This window comes from Homarus americanus, unplaced genomic scaffold, assembly GCF_018991925.1.
Source record: "Homarus americanus isolate GMGI-L3 unplaced genomic scaffold, GMGI_Hamer_2.0 scaffold39490, whole genome shotgun sequence".
In the NCBI taxonomy this organism is placed as follows: domain Eukaryota; kingdom Metazoa; phylum Arthropoda; class Malacostraca; order Decapoda; family Nephropidae; genus Homarus; species Homarus americanus.
In genome coordinates, this window is record NW_024734691.1 from 30754 (window position 1) to 43991 (window position 13238).

Below are 13238 nucleotides of genomic sequence, written 5' to 3' on the forward strand. Positions count from 1 at the left end.
CTTACAACACAAGAGCCCCCACGCTGCCCACTCTTGTCTTCCTCTCTACGGCAACTTTACCGTCACACTGGGTCGACCTCCCGAACATGGTCTGTCGAGGGTGATGTTACCTGTCAAGGGTATTGTTACCTGTCTAGGGTGGTGTTACCTCTCTAGGGTGTTGTTACCTGTCTAGGGTGTTGTTTCCTGTCTAGGGTGGTGTTACCTCTCTAGGGTGATGTTACCTGTCAAGTGTGTTGTTTCCTGTCTAGGGTGGTGTTACCTGTCTAGGGTGATGTTACTTGTCAAAGGTGATGTCACCTGTCTAGGGTGATGTCACCTGTCTAGGGTGTTGTTACCTGTCTAGGGTGTTGTTACCTCTCTAGGGTGTTGCTACCTGTCAAGGGTATTGTTACCTGTCAAGGGTGTTGTTACCTGTCAAGGGTGTTGTTACCTGTCAAGGGTGTTGTTGCCTGTCTAGGGTGTTGTTACCTGTCTAGGGTGTTGCTACCTGTCCAGGGTGTTGTTACCTGTCAAGGGTGTTGTTACCTGTCCAGGGTGTTGTTACCTGTCCAGGGTGTTGTTACCTGTCTAGGGTGTTGTTACCTGTCTAGGGTGTTGTTACCTGTCCAGGTGTATTTGTCCAGGGTGTTTACCTGTCCAGGTATTTGCCTGTCCAGTGTTACCTGTCAAGAATTACCTGTCAAGTATTATTACCTGTCAAAAGTGTTGTTACCTGTCAAAGTATTTACCTGTCCAAGTGTTTTCCTGTCCAAAGTAGTTATTCTGTCGAGGTATTTTTATGTCAAAATGTTGTTACCTGTCTAGTGTGTTACCTGTCAAGGTGTTGTTACCTGTCTAAATGTTTGTTACCTCTCTTAGTATTTGTTACCTGTCAAGGTATTGTACCTGTCTGAGTGTTACCTCTCTTTGGTGTTGCCTGTCTGTCTGAGAGTGCCCTGTCCAAAGTGTGTACTGTCAGGTTGTTACCTGTCTGGGTGTTGTTACCTCTCTCTTGAGTTTTGTTTCCTGTCGAAAACGTTATTACCTGTCAAGTATTGTTACCCTCTCTTGAGTATTGTTACCTGTCAAAAGGCATTGTTACCTGTCTAGGTGATGTTACCTGTCAGGCAGTGTTTTACCTGTCTAAGTAGTTGTTACTCTCTTGGTATTTATTTACTGTCTATGGTATTGTTATTTATCTGACCTGTCATAAAGTATTGTTACCTGTCTAGGGTTACCTGTTATTTCCTGTCAAGGTATTTGTGTCAAGTGTTGTTACTACAGGTTACCTGTCTGAGGTGTTGTTACCTCTCTTGGGTGTTGTTACCTGTTAAAAAGTGTTGTTACCTGTCCTAGGGTGTTGTTACCTGTCAAAGTGATGTTACCTGTCTGGGGTGTTGATACCTGTCAGGGTGTTGTTACCTGTCAGGTTATGTTTGTCAAGAGTGTTATTCTGTCAAAAATGTACTGTAAATGTTGACCCTGTCAAAGTTTTGTTACCTGTCAGGTCTCTCTTACCTGTCAAGTATTTAAAAAAGACCCCATTACCTATAAGTGTTATACCTGTCAAATGTGTACCTGTCTAGTAATATTATGTCTGCCAAAAGTATTGTTACCTCAAGGGTGTTGTTACCTCTCAAGTATTGTTACCTGTCCAAGTAACCAAGGTATTACCTGTCTGAATTTTACCTGTCTGAGTGATGTTACCTGTCAGGTAGTTGTTACCTGTCTGGGGTATTGTTACCTGTCTGGGTGTTGTTACCTGTCCAAGGGGTGAACTGTCAGGTTATACCTCTAGTGATATTTACCTGTCTAGATGATGTTACCTGTCTGAGTGTTGTTACCTGTCAAGGTGTTGTTACCTGTCCAATGTTATTTACCTGTCTAGGTGTTATTTCTGTCTGGTGATGTTACCTGCAAAGGGTGTTGTTACCTGTCCAAGGTAGTTGTTACCTGTCTAGGGTGTGTTACCTGTCTAAGGTGATGTTACCTGTCTGGTGTTGTTACCTGTGAGGTGTGTTACCTGTCAGGGTGATGTTACCTGTCCAAGGTGTTGTTACCTGTCCAGGGTGTTGTTACCTGTCTGAGTGTTACCTGTCAAGGGTGTTGTTACCCGTCTAGGTGTTGTTACCGTCTAGGTGATGTTACCTGTCAAGGGTGTTGTTACCTGTCTAGGTGTTGTTACCTGTCAAGGGTGTTGTTACCTGTCTAGGTGATGTTACCTGTCAAGGGTGTTGTTACCGTTCAGGTGTTGTTACCTGTCAAGGGTGTTGTTACCTGTCTAGGTGATGTTACCTGTCAAGGGTGTTGTTACCCGTCAAGGGTGATGTTACCTGTCTAGGTGTTGTTACCTGTCAAGGGGTGATGTTACCTGTCTAGGGTGTTGTACCGTCTAGGGTGTTGTTACCTGTCAAGGGTGTTGTTACCTCTGTCTAGGTGTTGTTACCGTCTAGGTGTTGTTACCTGTCAAGGGTGTTGTTACCTGTCTAGGTGTTGTTACCCGTCAAGGGGTGTTGTTACCTGTCTAGGGTGTTGTTACCTGTCAAGGGTGATGTTACCTGTCTAGGTGTTGTTACCTGTCAAGGGTGTTGTTACTGCTCAGGGTGTTGTTACTCTCTTGGGTGTTGTTACCTGTCTAGGGTGATGTTACCTGTCAAGGGTGATGTTACCTGTCTAGGGTGTTGTTACCTGTCTAGGGTGTTGTTACCTGTCTAGGGTTGTTACCGTCAAGGGTGATGTTACCTGTCAGGGTGTTGTTACCTGTTCAGGGTGATGTTACCTGTCTAGGGTGTTGTTACCCGTTCAGGGTGTTGTTACCGTCAAGGGTGTTGTTACCTGTCTAGGGTGTTGTTACCTGTCAAGGGTGTTGTTACCGTCTAGTGTTGTTACCTGTCTAGGGTGTTGTTACCTGTCTAGGTGTTGTTACCTGTCAAGGGTGTTGTTACCTGTCTAGGTGATGTTACCTGTCAAGGGTGATGTTACTCATAGTGTTGTTACCTGTCAAGGGTGTTGTTACCTGTCCAGGGTGTTGTTACTCTCTAAGGTGTTGTTACCTCTCTTGGGTGTTGTTACCTGTCCAGTGTTGTTACTGTCCAGGGTGTACTGTCGGTTACCTGTCATGGTGTTGTTACCTGTCAAGGGTGTTGTTACCTGTCAAGGGTGTTACCTCTCTAGGGTGTTGTTACCTCTTAGGGTGTTGTTACCTGTCCAGGGTGTTGTCCACTCTCAGGGTGTTGTTACCTGTCAAGGGTGTTGTTACCTGTCCAGGGTGTTGTTACCTGTCAAGGGTGTTGTTACCTGTCTAGGGTGATGTTACCTGTCTAGGGTGTGTTACCTGTCAAGGGTGTTGTTAGTTCAGGGTGTTGTTACCTTCTAGTGATGTTACCTGCCAGGGTGTTGTTACCTGTCTAGGGTGATGTTACCTGTCTAAGTGTTGTTACCTGTCTAGGGTGTTTTACCTGTCAAGGGTGTTGTTACCTGTCTAGGGGTGTTGTTACCTGTCAAGGGTGTTGTTACCCGTCAAGTGTTGTTACCTGTCTAGAGGTTGTTACCTCTCTAGGTGTTACCTGTCTAGGGTGTTGTTACCTGTCAAGGGTGTTGTTACCCGTCTGGGTGTTGTTACCTGTCAAGGGTGTTGTTACCTGTCAGGGGTTTGTTACCTGTCAGGGTGTTGTTACCTCTCTAGGGTGATGTTACCTGTCAAGGTGATGTTACCTGCCTGGGTGTTGTTACCTGTCAGGGTGTTGTTACCTGTCAAGGGTGTTGTTACCTCTCTAGGGTGTTGTTACCTGTCTTGGGTGTTGTTACCTGTCCAGGGTGTTGTTACCTGTCCAGGGTGTTGTTACCTGTCCAAGGGTGTTGTTACCTGTCAAGGGTGTTGTTACCCTGTCCAAGGGTGTTGTTACCTGTCAAGGGTGTTGTTACCTCTCTAGGGTGTTGTTACCTCTCTTGGGTGTTGTTACCTGTCCAGGGTGTTGTTACCTGTCCAGGGTGTTGTTACCTGTCAGGGGTGTTGTTACCTGTCAAGTGTTGTTACCTGTCCAAGTGTTGTACCTGTCTAGGGTGATGTTACCTGTCAAGGGTGTTGTTACCTGTCAAGGGTGTTGTTACCTCTCTAGGGTGTTGTTACCTGTCAAGGGGTGTTGTTACCTGTCTGGGGTGTTGTTACCTGTCTGGTGATGTTACCTGTCAAGGGTGTTGTTACCTCTCTAGGGTGATGTTACCTGTCCAAGGTGTTGTTACCTGTCTAGGGTGTTGTTACCTGTCTAGGGTGTTGTTACCTGTCAAGGGTGTTGTTACCTCTCTAGGGTGTTGTTACCTCTCTAGGGTGTTGTTACCTGTCTAGGGTGTTGTTACCTGTCTAGGGTGCCTGTCTAGGGTGTTGTTACCTGTCAAGGGTGTTGTTACCTGTCTAGGGTGTTGTTACCTGTCTAGGGGTGATGTTACCTGTCAAGGGTGTTACCTCTCTAGGGTGATGTTACCTGTCTAGGGTGTTGTTACCTGTCTAGGGTGTTGTTACCTGTCCAAGGTGTTGTACCTGTCTAGGGTGTTGTTACCTGTCAAAGGGTGTTGCCTGTCAGTGTTGTTACCTGTCTAGAGTGTTGTTACCTGTCCTGGGGTGTTGTTACCTGTCTAGGGTGTTGTTACCTGTCAAGGGTGTTGTTACCTGTCTAGGGTGTTTGTTACCTGTCAAGGTGTTGTTACCTTGTCAAGGGTGTTGTTACCTGTCTAGGGTGATGTTACCTGTCTAGGGTGTTGTTACCTGTCTGGGTGTTGTTACCTCTCTAGGGTGATGTTACCTGTCTAGGGTGTTGTTACCTGTCAAGGGTGTTGTTACCTGTCTAGGGTGATGTTACCTGTCTAGGGTGTTGTTACCTCTCTAGGGTGATGTTACCTGTCTAGGGTGTTGTTACCTGTCAAGGGTGTTGTTACCTGTCTAGGGTGATGTTACCTGTCTAGGTGTTGTTACCTGTCCAGGGTGTTGTTACTGTCAAGGGTGTTGTTACCTGTCAAGGGTGTTGTTACCTCTCTGGGGTGTTGTTACCTCTCTGAGGTGATGTTACCTGTCTAGGGTTTTGTTACCTGTCTAGGGTGTTGTTACCTGTCTAGGGTGTTGTTACCTGTCCAAGTGTTGTTACCTGTCAAGGGTGTTGTTCACCTGTCTAGGGTGTTGTTACCTGTCTAGGGGTTGTTACCTGTCTGGGGTGTTGTTACCTGTCAGGGTGTTGTTACCTGTCAAGGTGTTGTTACCTGTCTAGGGTGTTGTTACCTCTCTAGGGTTTGTTACCTGTCTAGGGTGTTGTTACCTGTCAAGGGTGTTGTTACCTGTCTAGGGTGTTGTTACCTCTCTAGGGTGTTGTTACCTGTCAAGGTGTTGTACCTGTCAAGGGTGTTGTTACCTGTCAAGGGTGTTGTTACCTGTCTAGGGTGTTGTTACCTGTCTAGGGTGTTGTTACCTGTCTAGGTGTTGTTACCTGTCAAGGGTGTTGTTACCTGTCTAGGGTGTTGTTACCTGTCTAGGGTGTTGTTACCTGTCTAGGGTGTTGTTACCCTCTCTAGGGTGTTGTTACCTGTCAGGGTGTTGTTACCTGTCTAGGGTGTTGTTACCTGTCTAGGGTGTTGTTACCTGTCTGAGGTGTTGTTACCTGTCTAGGGTGTTGTTACCTGTCTGGGGTGTTGTTACCTGTCTAGGGTGTTGTTACCTGTCTAGGGTGTTGTTACCTGTCTAGGTGTTGTTACCTGTCTAGGGTGTTGTTACCTGTCTAGGGTGTTGTTACCTCTCTAGGGTGTTGTTACCTGTCAAAGGGTTTGTTACCTGTCTAGGGGTGTTGTTACCTGTCTAGGGTGTTGTTACCTGTCTAGGGTGTTGTTACCTGTCTAGGGTGTTGTTACCTGTCTAGGGTGTTGTTACCTGTCAAGGGTGTTGTTACCTGTCAAGGGTGTTGTTACCTGTCTAGGGTGTTGTTACCTGTCTGAGGTGTTACCTGTCTAGGGTGTTGTTACCTGTCTAGGGTGTTGTTACCTGTCAAGGGTGTTGTTACCTGTCTAGGGTGTTGTTACCTGTCTAGGGTGTTGTTACCTGTCTAGGGTGTTGTTACCTGTCCAGGGTGTTGTTACCTGGTGTCCCTCTAGGGTGTTGCCTGTCAGGGTGTTGTTACCTGTCAAGGGTGTTGTTACCTGTCAGGGTGTTGTTACCTGTCTAGGGTGTTGTTACCTGTCTAGGGTGTTGTTACCTGTCTGAGGTGTTGTTACCTGTCAAGGGTGTTGTTACCTGTCTAGGGTGTTGTTACCTGTCTAGGGTGTTGTTACCTGTCTAGGTGTTGTTACCTGTCAGGGTGTTGTTACTGTCAAGGGTGTTGTTACCTGTCTAGGGTGTTGTTACCTCTCTAGGGTGTTGTTACCTGTCGTTTGTTACCTGTCTAGGGTGTTGTTACCTGTCAGGGTGTTGTTACCTGTCTAGGGTGTTGTTACCTGTCTAGGGTGTTGTTACCTGTCTAGTTGTTGTTACCTGTCAAGGGTGTTGTTACCTGTCTAGGGTGTTGTTACCTGTCTAGGGTGTTGTTACCTGTCTAGGGTGTTGTTACCTGTCTAGGGTGTTGTTACCTCTCTAGGGTGTTGTTACCTGTCAAGGTGTTGTTACCTGTCAAGGGGTGTTGTTACCTGTCAAGGGTGTTGTTACCTCCTAGGGTGTTGTTCCCTCTCTAGGGTGATGTTACCTGTCAAGGGTGTTGTTACCTGTCCAAGGGTGTTGTTACCTGTCTAGGGTGTTGTTACCTGTCTAGGGTGTTGTTACCTGTCAGGGTGTTGTTACCTGTCAAGGGTGTTGTTACCTGTCAAGGGTGTTGTTACCTGTCAAGGGTGTTGTTACCTCTCTGGGGTGTTGTTACCTCTCTTGGGTGTTGTTACCTGTCCAGGGTGTTGTTACCTGTCCAGGGTGTTGTTATGTCCAGGGGTGTTGTTACCTGTCCAGGGTGTTACCTGTCAAGGGTGTTGTTACCTGTCTAGGGTGATGTTACCTGTCTAGGGTGTTGTTACCTGTCCAGGGGTTGTTACCTGTCAGGGTGTTGTTACCTGTCTAGGGTGATGTTACCCTGTCAGGGTGTTGTTACCTCTCTAGGGTGATGTTACCTGTCAAGGTGTTGTTACCTCTCTTGGGTGTTGTTACCTGTCAAGGGTGTTGTTACCTCTCTAGGGTGTTGTTACCTGTCAAGGGTGTTGTTACCTGTCCAAGGGTGTTGTTACCTGTCTAGGGTGTTGTTACCTCTCTAGGGGTGTTGTTACCTGTCTGAGGGTGTTGTTACCTCTAGGGTGTTGTTACCTGTCAAGGGTGTTGTTACCTGTCAAGGGTGTTGTTACCTGTCTAGGGTGTTGTTAACTGTCAGGGTGATGTTTTCCAGGTTGTTGTTACCTGTCTAGGGTGTTGTTACCTGTCTAGGGTGTTGTTACCTGTCTAGGGTGTTGTTACCTGTCAAGGGTGTTGTTACCTGTCTAGGGTGTTGTTACCTGTCAAGGGTGTTGTTACCTGTCAAGGGTGTTGTTACCTGTCCAGGGTGTTGTTACCTGTCAGCGTGTTGTTACCTGTCTAGGGTGCTGTTACCTGTCTGGTGATGTTACCTGTCAAGGGTGTTGTTACCTGTCTAGGGTGATGTTACCTGTCTAGGGTGTTGTACCTGTCTGGTGTTGTTACCTGTCAAGGTGTTGTTACCTGTCTAGGGTGATGTTACCTGTCAGGGTGATGTTACCTGTCTGGGTGTGTTTACCTGTCTAGGGTGTTGTTACCTGTCAGGGTGATGTTACCTGTCTGGGGTGTTGTTACCTGTCTAGGGTGTTGTTACCTGTCTAGGGTGTTGTTACCTGTCAAGGGTGATGTTACCTGTCTGGGGTGTTGTTACCTGTCTGGGGTGATGTTACCTGTCTAGGGTGTTGTTACCTGTCTGAGGTGTTGTTACCTGTCCAAGGGTGTTGTTACCTGTCTGGGGTGATGTTACCTGTCAAGGGTGTTGTTACCTGTCTAGGGTGTTGTTACCTGTCTGAGGTGTTGTTACCTGTCAAGGGTGATGTTACCTGTCTAGGGTGTTGTTACCTGTCTAGGGTGTTGTACCTGTCCAAGGTGTTGTTACCTGTCTAGGGTGTTGTTACCTGTCTAGGGTGATGTTACCTGTCAAGGGTGTTGTTACCTGTCTAGGGTGTTGTTACCTGTCAAGGGTGTTGTTACCTGTCTGGGGTGATGTTACCTGTCAAGGGTGATGTTACCTGTCTGGGTGTTGTTACCTGTCTAGGGTGTTGTTACCTGTCTAGGGTGATGTTACCTGCCAAGGGTGTTGTTACCTGTCAAGGGTGATGTTACCTGTCTAGGGTGTTGTTACCTGTCAAGGGTGATGTTACCTGTCTAGGGTGTTGTTACCTGTCTGGGTGTTGTTACCTGTCCAAGGGTGTTGTTACCTGTCTAGGGTGTTGTTACCTGTCTAGGGTGTTGTTACACCTGTCAAGGGTGTTGTTACCTGTCTAGGGTGTTGTTACCTGTCAAGGTGTTGTTACCTGTCTAGGGTGATGTTACCTGTCAGGGTGATGTTACCTGTCTGGGTGTTGTTACCTGTCAAGGGTGTTGTTACCTGTCTAGGGGTTGTTACCTGTCAAGGGTGTTGTTACCTGTCTGGGGTGATGTTACCTGTCAAGGGTGATGTTACCTGTCTAGGGTGTTGTTACCTGTCTACAGCGGTGTTGTTACCTGTCAGGGTGATGTTACCTGTCTAGGGTGTTACCTGTCTAGGGTGATGTTACCTGTCTAGGGTGTTGTTACCTGTCTAGGGTGTTGTTACCTGTCAAGGGTGTTGTTACCTGTCAAGGTGATGTTACCTGTCAAGGGTGTTGTTACCTGTGTCTGGTGTTGTTACCTGTCTAGGGTGTTGTTACCTGTCTAGGGTGTTGTTACCTGTCAAGGGTGTTGTTACCTGTCTAGGGTGATGTTACCTGTCAAGGGTGATGTTACCTGTATAGGGTGTTGTTACCTGTCAAGGGTGTTGTTACCTGTCAAGGGTGTTGTTACCTGTCAAGGGTGTTGTTACCTGTCCCGTGGTGTTGTTACCTGTCTAGGGTGTTGTTACCTGTCTAGGGTGTTGTTACCTGCCTAGGGTGATGTTACCTGTCTAGGGTGTTGTTACCTGTCAAGGGTGATGTTACCTGTCTTGATGTCCTAAACTAAAGAAATATTCAAACTGTTGCTGGATGGATATTTACCAAATTTAACCAGTGGCCACCCACTAGAAGTGGTCATGCCGAGGGAATGTGGCCAGTGTAGGATCCCTCCATTGTTCTTGATAATTTTGTCACGGACTATATTGAAGTCCAGTACTGTTAATAATTCCACTGCTTGGGATGGTAGACCTTTCCCTTGGTCTACCAGCCTCTGTGTGAAGAAATATTTCCATATGTTCGTTCTGCATGATAACTTGGTGAGCTTGTAGTTATGTCCTCTCGTGTTGGTGGTGCGGGACATCACAAACATATGTCCCGGGTTCACGTTTTCCATCACTTTCAGGATTTAGAATGTTTTAAGGAGATCTGCCCTATTGTTGCGCTGTCTGTAGCGTTGTTAGTCCTAAGGCCTTCAGTCTACTGGGATAATCGAGATGACATAGTTCAGGAATCATCGTAGTGGCTCTGTGTTGCACCTTTTCTCGGGATGTTAGTCTTTCTGGAGGTAGGGTTTCCATGCCTGTATACAGTAATTCAGACTGGGACGAACTTGAGATTTTGTACAGTTGAAGGGGTATTATCCTATCTTTGTATTCAAAGGTTTGCTTTATAATTCCCAAATATAGGTTTGCTTTCCTCACTGCGTCACCTTCATTGACTGATCTATCACAACGCCGAGATCTTTCTCCTTATCGACAGTATCCAGGGAAGTGTTATTAACACAATAGTTGTGATCAAGGTTGTTGTACCTTACGCGTAGGGTCTTGCATTTGGTAATGCTAAAGAGCATTTGCCAGCCTCGAGACCATTTGAACAGATCATGCCAGTGTTCCTGCATTGTTGCGACATCGCCATGACTTCTTATCTTTGTATCGTCCACAAACTTGACAATGTTTTCATCTATGTCATTTACTTAGATCACAAACAGGGTGGGTCAAATATAGAGCAGCCTGGTCTCAACCAGAACCTTTCCTCAGAATGTACACCATGTATTACCAATCTTTGTTGTCTGTCTTCCAGCCAGTTGTTAATTCATGTCAAAAATTTTCCTGTGATGCCGTGTGCCTGTATTTTAGAGGCTATTCGTGCATGTGGGACTTTGTCTAACGCCTCGAAGAAAATCGCTTACAACACATCCACTGATAAGCCTTGGTACACGTAGCCTGTTACTATTTCAAGGAACGTGAATAAGTTTGTCAGGCAAATTTTCTCTCCCAGAAACCAGTTGTGATGCGTTGATAAGACTGTACTCGGTCAGGTGTTAAGATAGTGTCCCTCAGAATTTGTGATGTGTGATGTTAGGCTGATATGCCTGCAGTTTTCTGCTGCAATTTTCCTGCCCTTCTTGTATACTGGGGTGACGTTGGATGATTTCCAGTCTCTCGGCGCTTTACCTTGATCCAAGGATTTCCTAAATAAGAGTCTTAGTGGGGAAAAATCTCGTTTAACACCTCCTGTGGTCTGTGCTCCGTCCACTCCAGGGGCTTTGGATTCTTCCAAGCTACTGTAACTACTTTTCTTTTAATGATGTCATCTGTAATTGCTATCTCCCTTGAGAAATACATTCTCGTAGGTACTGGCATGTTATCCATTGCCTCTTGTGTGAATACCGATGCAAATTACATGTACTCATTTAAGGTATCAGCTGTTTGTCTGTCATCCTCCAGGGCCGACAGTATCCTTGGTGTTCATATTACTCCTGACATACTCATAAATGGACTTAGATCTCTCTTAATATTTTGGGCTAGTTTCATCTGGAAGTGCCGTTTGGCTGATCTAAATTTTCTGATTGGCCACATTTAAGGTTCTTTTGTATACTACATGATCTGCATGGCCCCTGTGATCCGGTATTTCTTCCACATCTGGTATTTTTCTCTTCCTTCCCTAGATCTGTGCTTCACCCACCTGCTATTATTCCCTCTCTTCCTTCACCTCCGGGGCATACTATACATTCCTCTACTGTTAACTCGAGGATTTACATGAAGTCTTGCATTGATTCGTCTGTCTAACTCCTCTTTTAGGATTTCCTTCCAGTTAATTCTCTGTAGTTTGACCTTCATGAGCTGGTAATGTCCAGGGTTGAAGTCCTAGCATTCCTCCTCAACATGACGGACTCCACTACTGCATTCCTCTCCATTCTCTTGATGCTTCGTGAGGGGTTGTATACAGTGTCCTGTAACAGGCAGGCAGTGCTGGCTATGGGAGCAATTTATACTTTCCAAGGAGTTATGACCTAAGAAATCTACTTTTTGTTCTTGTTTTGATGTAATTATTTGAATGATAACAGATTGAGCTGAACTAATATTGGTGTTGCTTATTTCAGGTCACAAAAACAAGAAGTATCGTGGCCTTGTGACCTCACCACCACCTCAGCTTCATCGTCCTCCACAATGCGCTTCAACCTGACTAGTTTGTACAGGTGGGCGGCGACGCTGGTGTTTGTGTTAGGTGTGGCGGCAGCACAAAAGAACCTGGCAAGACCCTTAGACGCCACTAATGAAGTGTCAGTAGAGCGAGTCTCCAACAAGAGGTACGGCAGCTCAGCCAGGAACGACGTCAGGAGGTACGGCGTGGCACCTATAGAGCTTCAAGTGCATGATGGCCATCGCATGATCACCCGCGCCCTCTGGAGGATCTTCGACGCCCTCATGCAAAAGAAGGACCACTCACAGCTCTATGGCAGGATGGGCTTCGTCGAGGAGGCTCTCAAGAAGATGATCTCCGTCGACTCTCAGCTGGAGGATGAGATCGATAAACTGAAGGTTAGGGCTTTTGTTCCTGTCATTAATAACTAAGGACGTTGATGTTAAACCTTGACTCTGGTCGTGACTCACTTGGGGAATGTGATCGAGAATCCCGAGACTTTTTCCACACTTTATCATCTCGCTTACATCGGCCGCCTGACATGACTACACATAAGGAAGGACCGAACAGACACAAGACTCACCACTAATAACTGACTCCCGATGACCAGCGGGGGAGACTATAATGTACTAGTGATGACACGATGGGTGAACACGCATGAGAAGACGGCTGGTGTGTGAGGCAATACTAGGTGGGGTAGACTAGGTGAGAGTAGGGTAGGGTAGGTTATGGTAGGGATGAAGTGGTAGAATTAGATGAGGGTAGAGTAGGGTAGGGTAGGGTAGAGTAGACTAGGGCAGGTTAGGGTAGGGTAGGGTAGGGTAGGGTAGGGTAAATTGATGTAACTGGGTTCGGTCTGGTGACAAATATGAAGACAAATGGCGTCTGTTTATTCGTCAGTTGTTTTTAAGACTGTATGTACGACCATCCTGGGTACAGTCTGACCTGGTGTGACTGTTTGGCGATGGAAGCTGAAGGTGAGCTGTACTACGCTGTACCACCATGCCACACTGTACCACCATGCAACACTGTACCATCAGTTGTGATTACGCAGGTTACGTACGACCGTTGATGTACCTTATATCATGTTCAAGATTTATTACTGAACTTTATTATTATTATTATTTCCTCTTGGTTAGACAACATCTCCCTCGTGGTTTACAGTTATTATAAATTTAAGATCAAACTAAACTCTGTATCTTTGGTTGATTCATTATGTAAAGATGTGCTGCACTAACGCCACCCGTCTGTACTGTATATCTACGCGGTATTTACAAACTCTACGCAGCCGGTGGTACACCCGACACCTCAGCTACACTCAAACTCACAACTGGAGCTCATAATGTGTACAGAGTGAGACACATATGAGCCACAGATGAAAGTCACACACTCTCACGTTCATTTACATAACCTAACCTAACCTAACCAACTCACCTCTGTCCCTCCCTTATGTAAACAACTGACGTCACTCCCCATTTTATTTTTCCACCTGAATGAACCAATGATACAACACTACCACTCAGCCCTTACACTAATTTGTTCGTCTCTTACACCACCACCGTAATCACAACACAACACCATAACCTTAACAAACACCATAACCTAGGCACCACAACCTCAGCACATCACTACACACCCACCACCAGTACCCCACCATTAACACCATGATCACAATACAACACCACCAGTTGGCGAAA

General features: G+C 46.2%; 1 protein-coding gene across 1 annotated transcript; it reads left to right on the forward strand.

Moving 5' to 3' along the window:
• Positions 1-11479: 11479 nt before the first annotated feature.
• LOC121870470 lies at positions 11480-11987 on the forward strand. The gene has a single exon (XM_042372306.1). It carries the CDS (start codon positions 11568-11570, stop codon positions 11970-11972), a length of 405 nt encoding a protein of 134 aa, XP_042228240.1. The 5' UTR covers positions 11480-11567; the 3' UTR covers positions 11973-11987.
• The last annotated feature ends 1251 nt before the right edge of the window (positions 11988-13238 follow it).

Bases quoted from the DNA above. Each gene is read 5' to 3' on its own strand.
- LOC121870470 (XM_042372306.1), top strand. From the start codon at position 11,568: ATGCGCTTCAACCTGACTAGTTTGTACAGGTGGGCGGCGACGCTGGTG.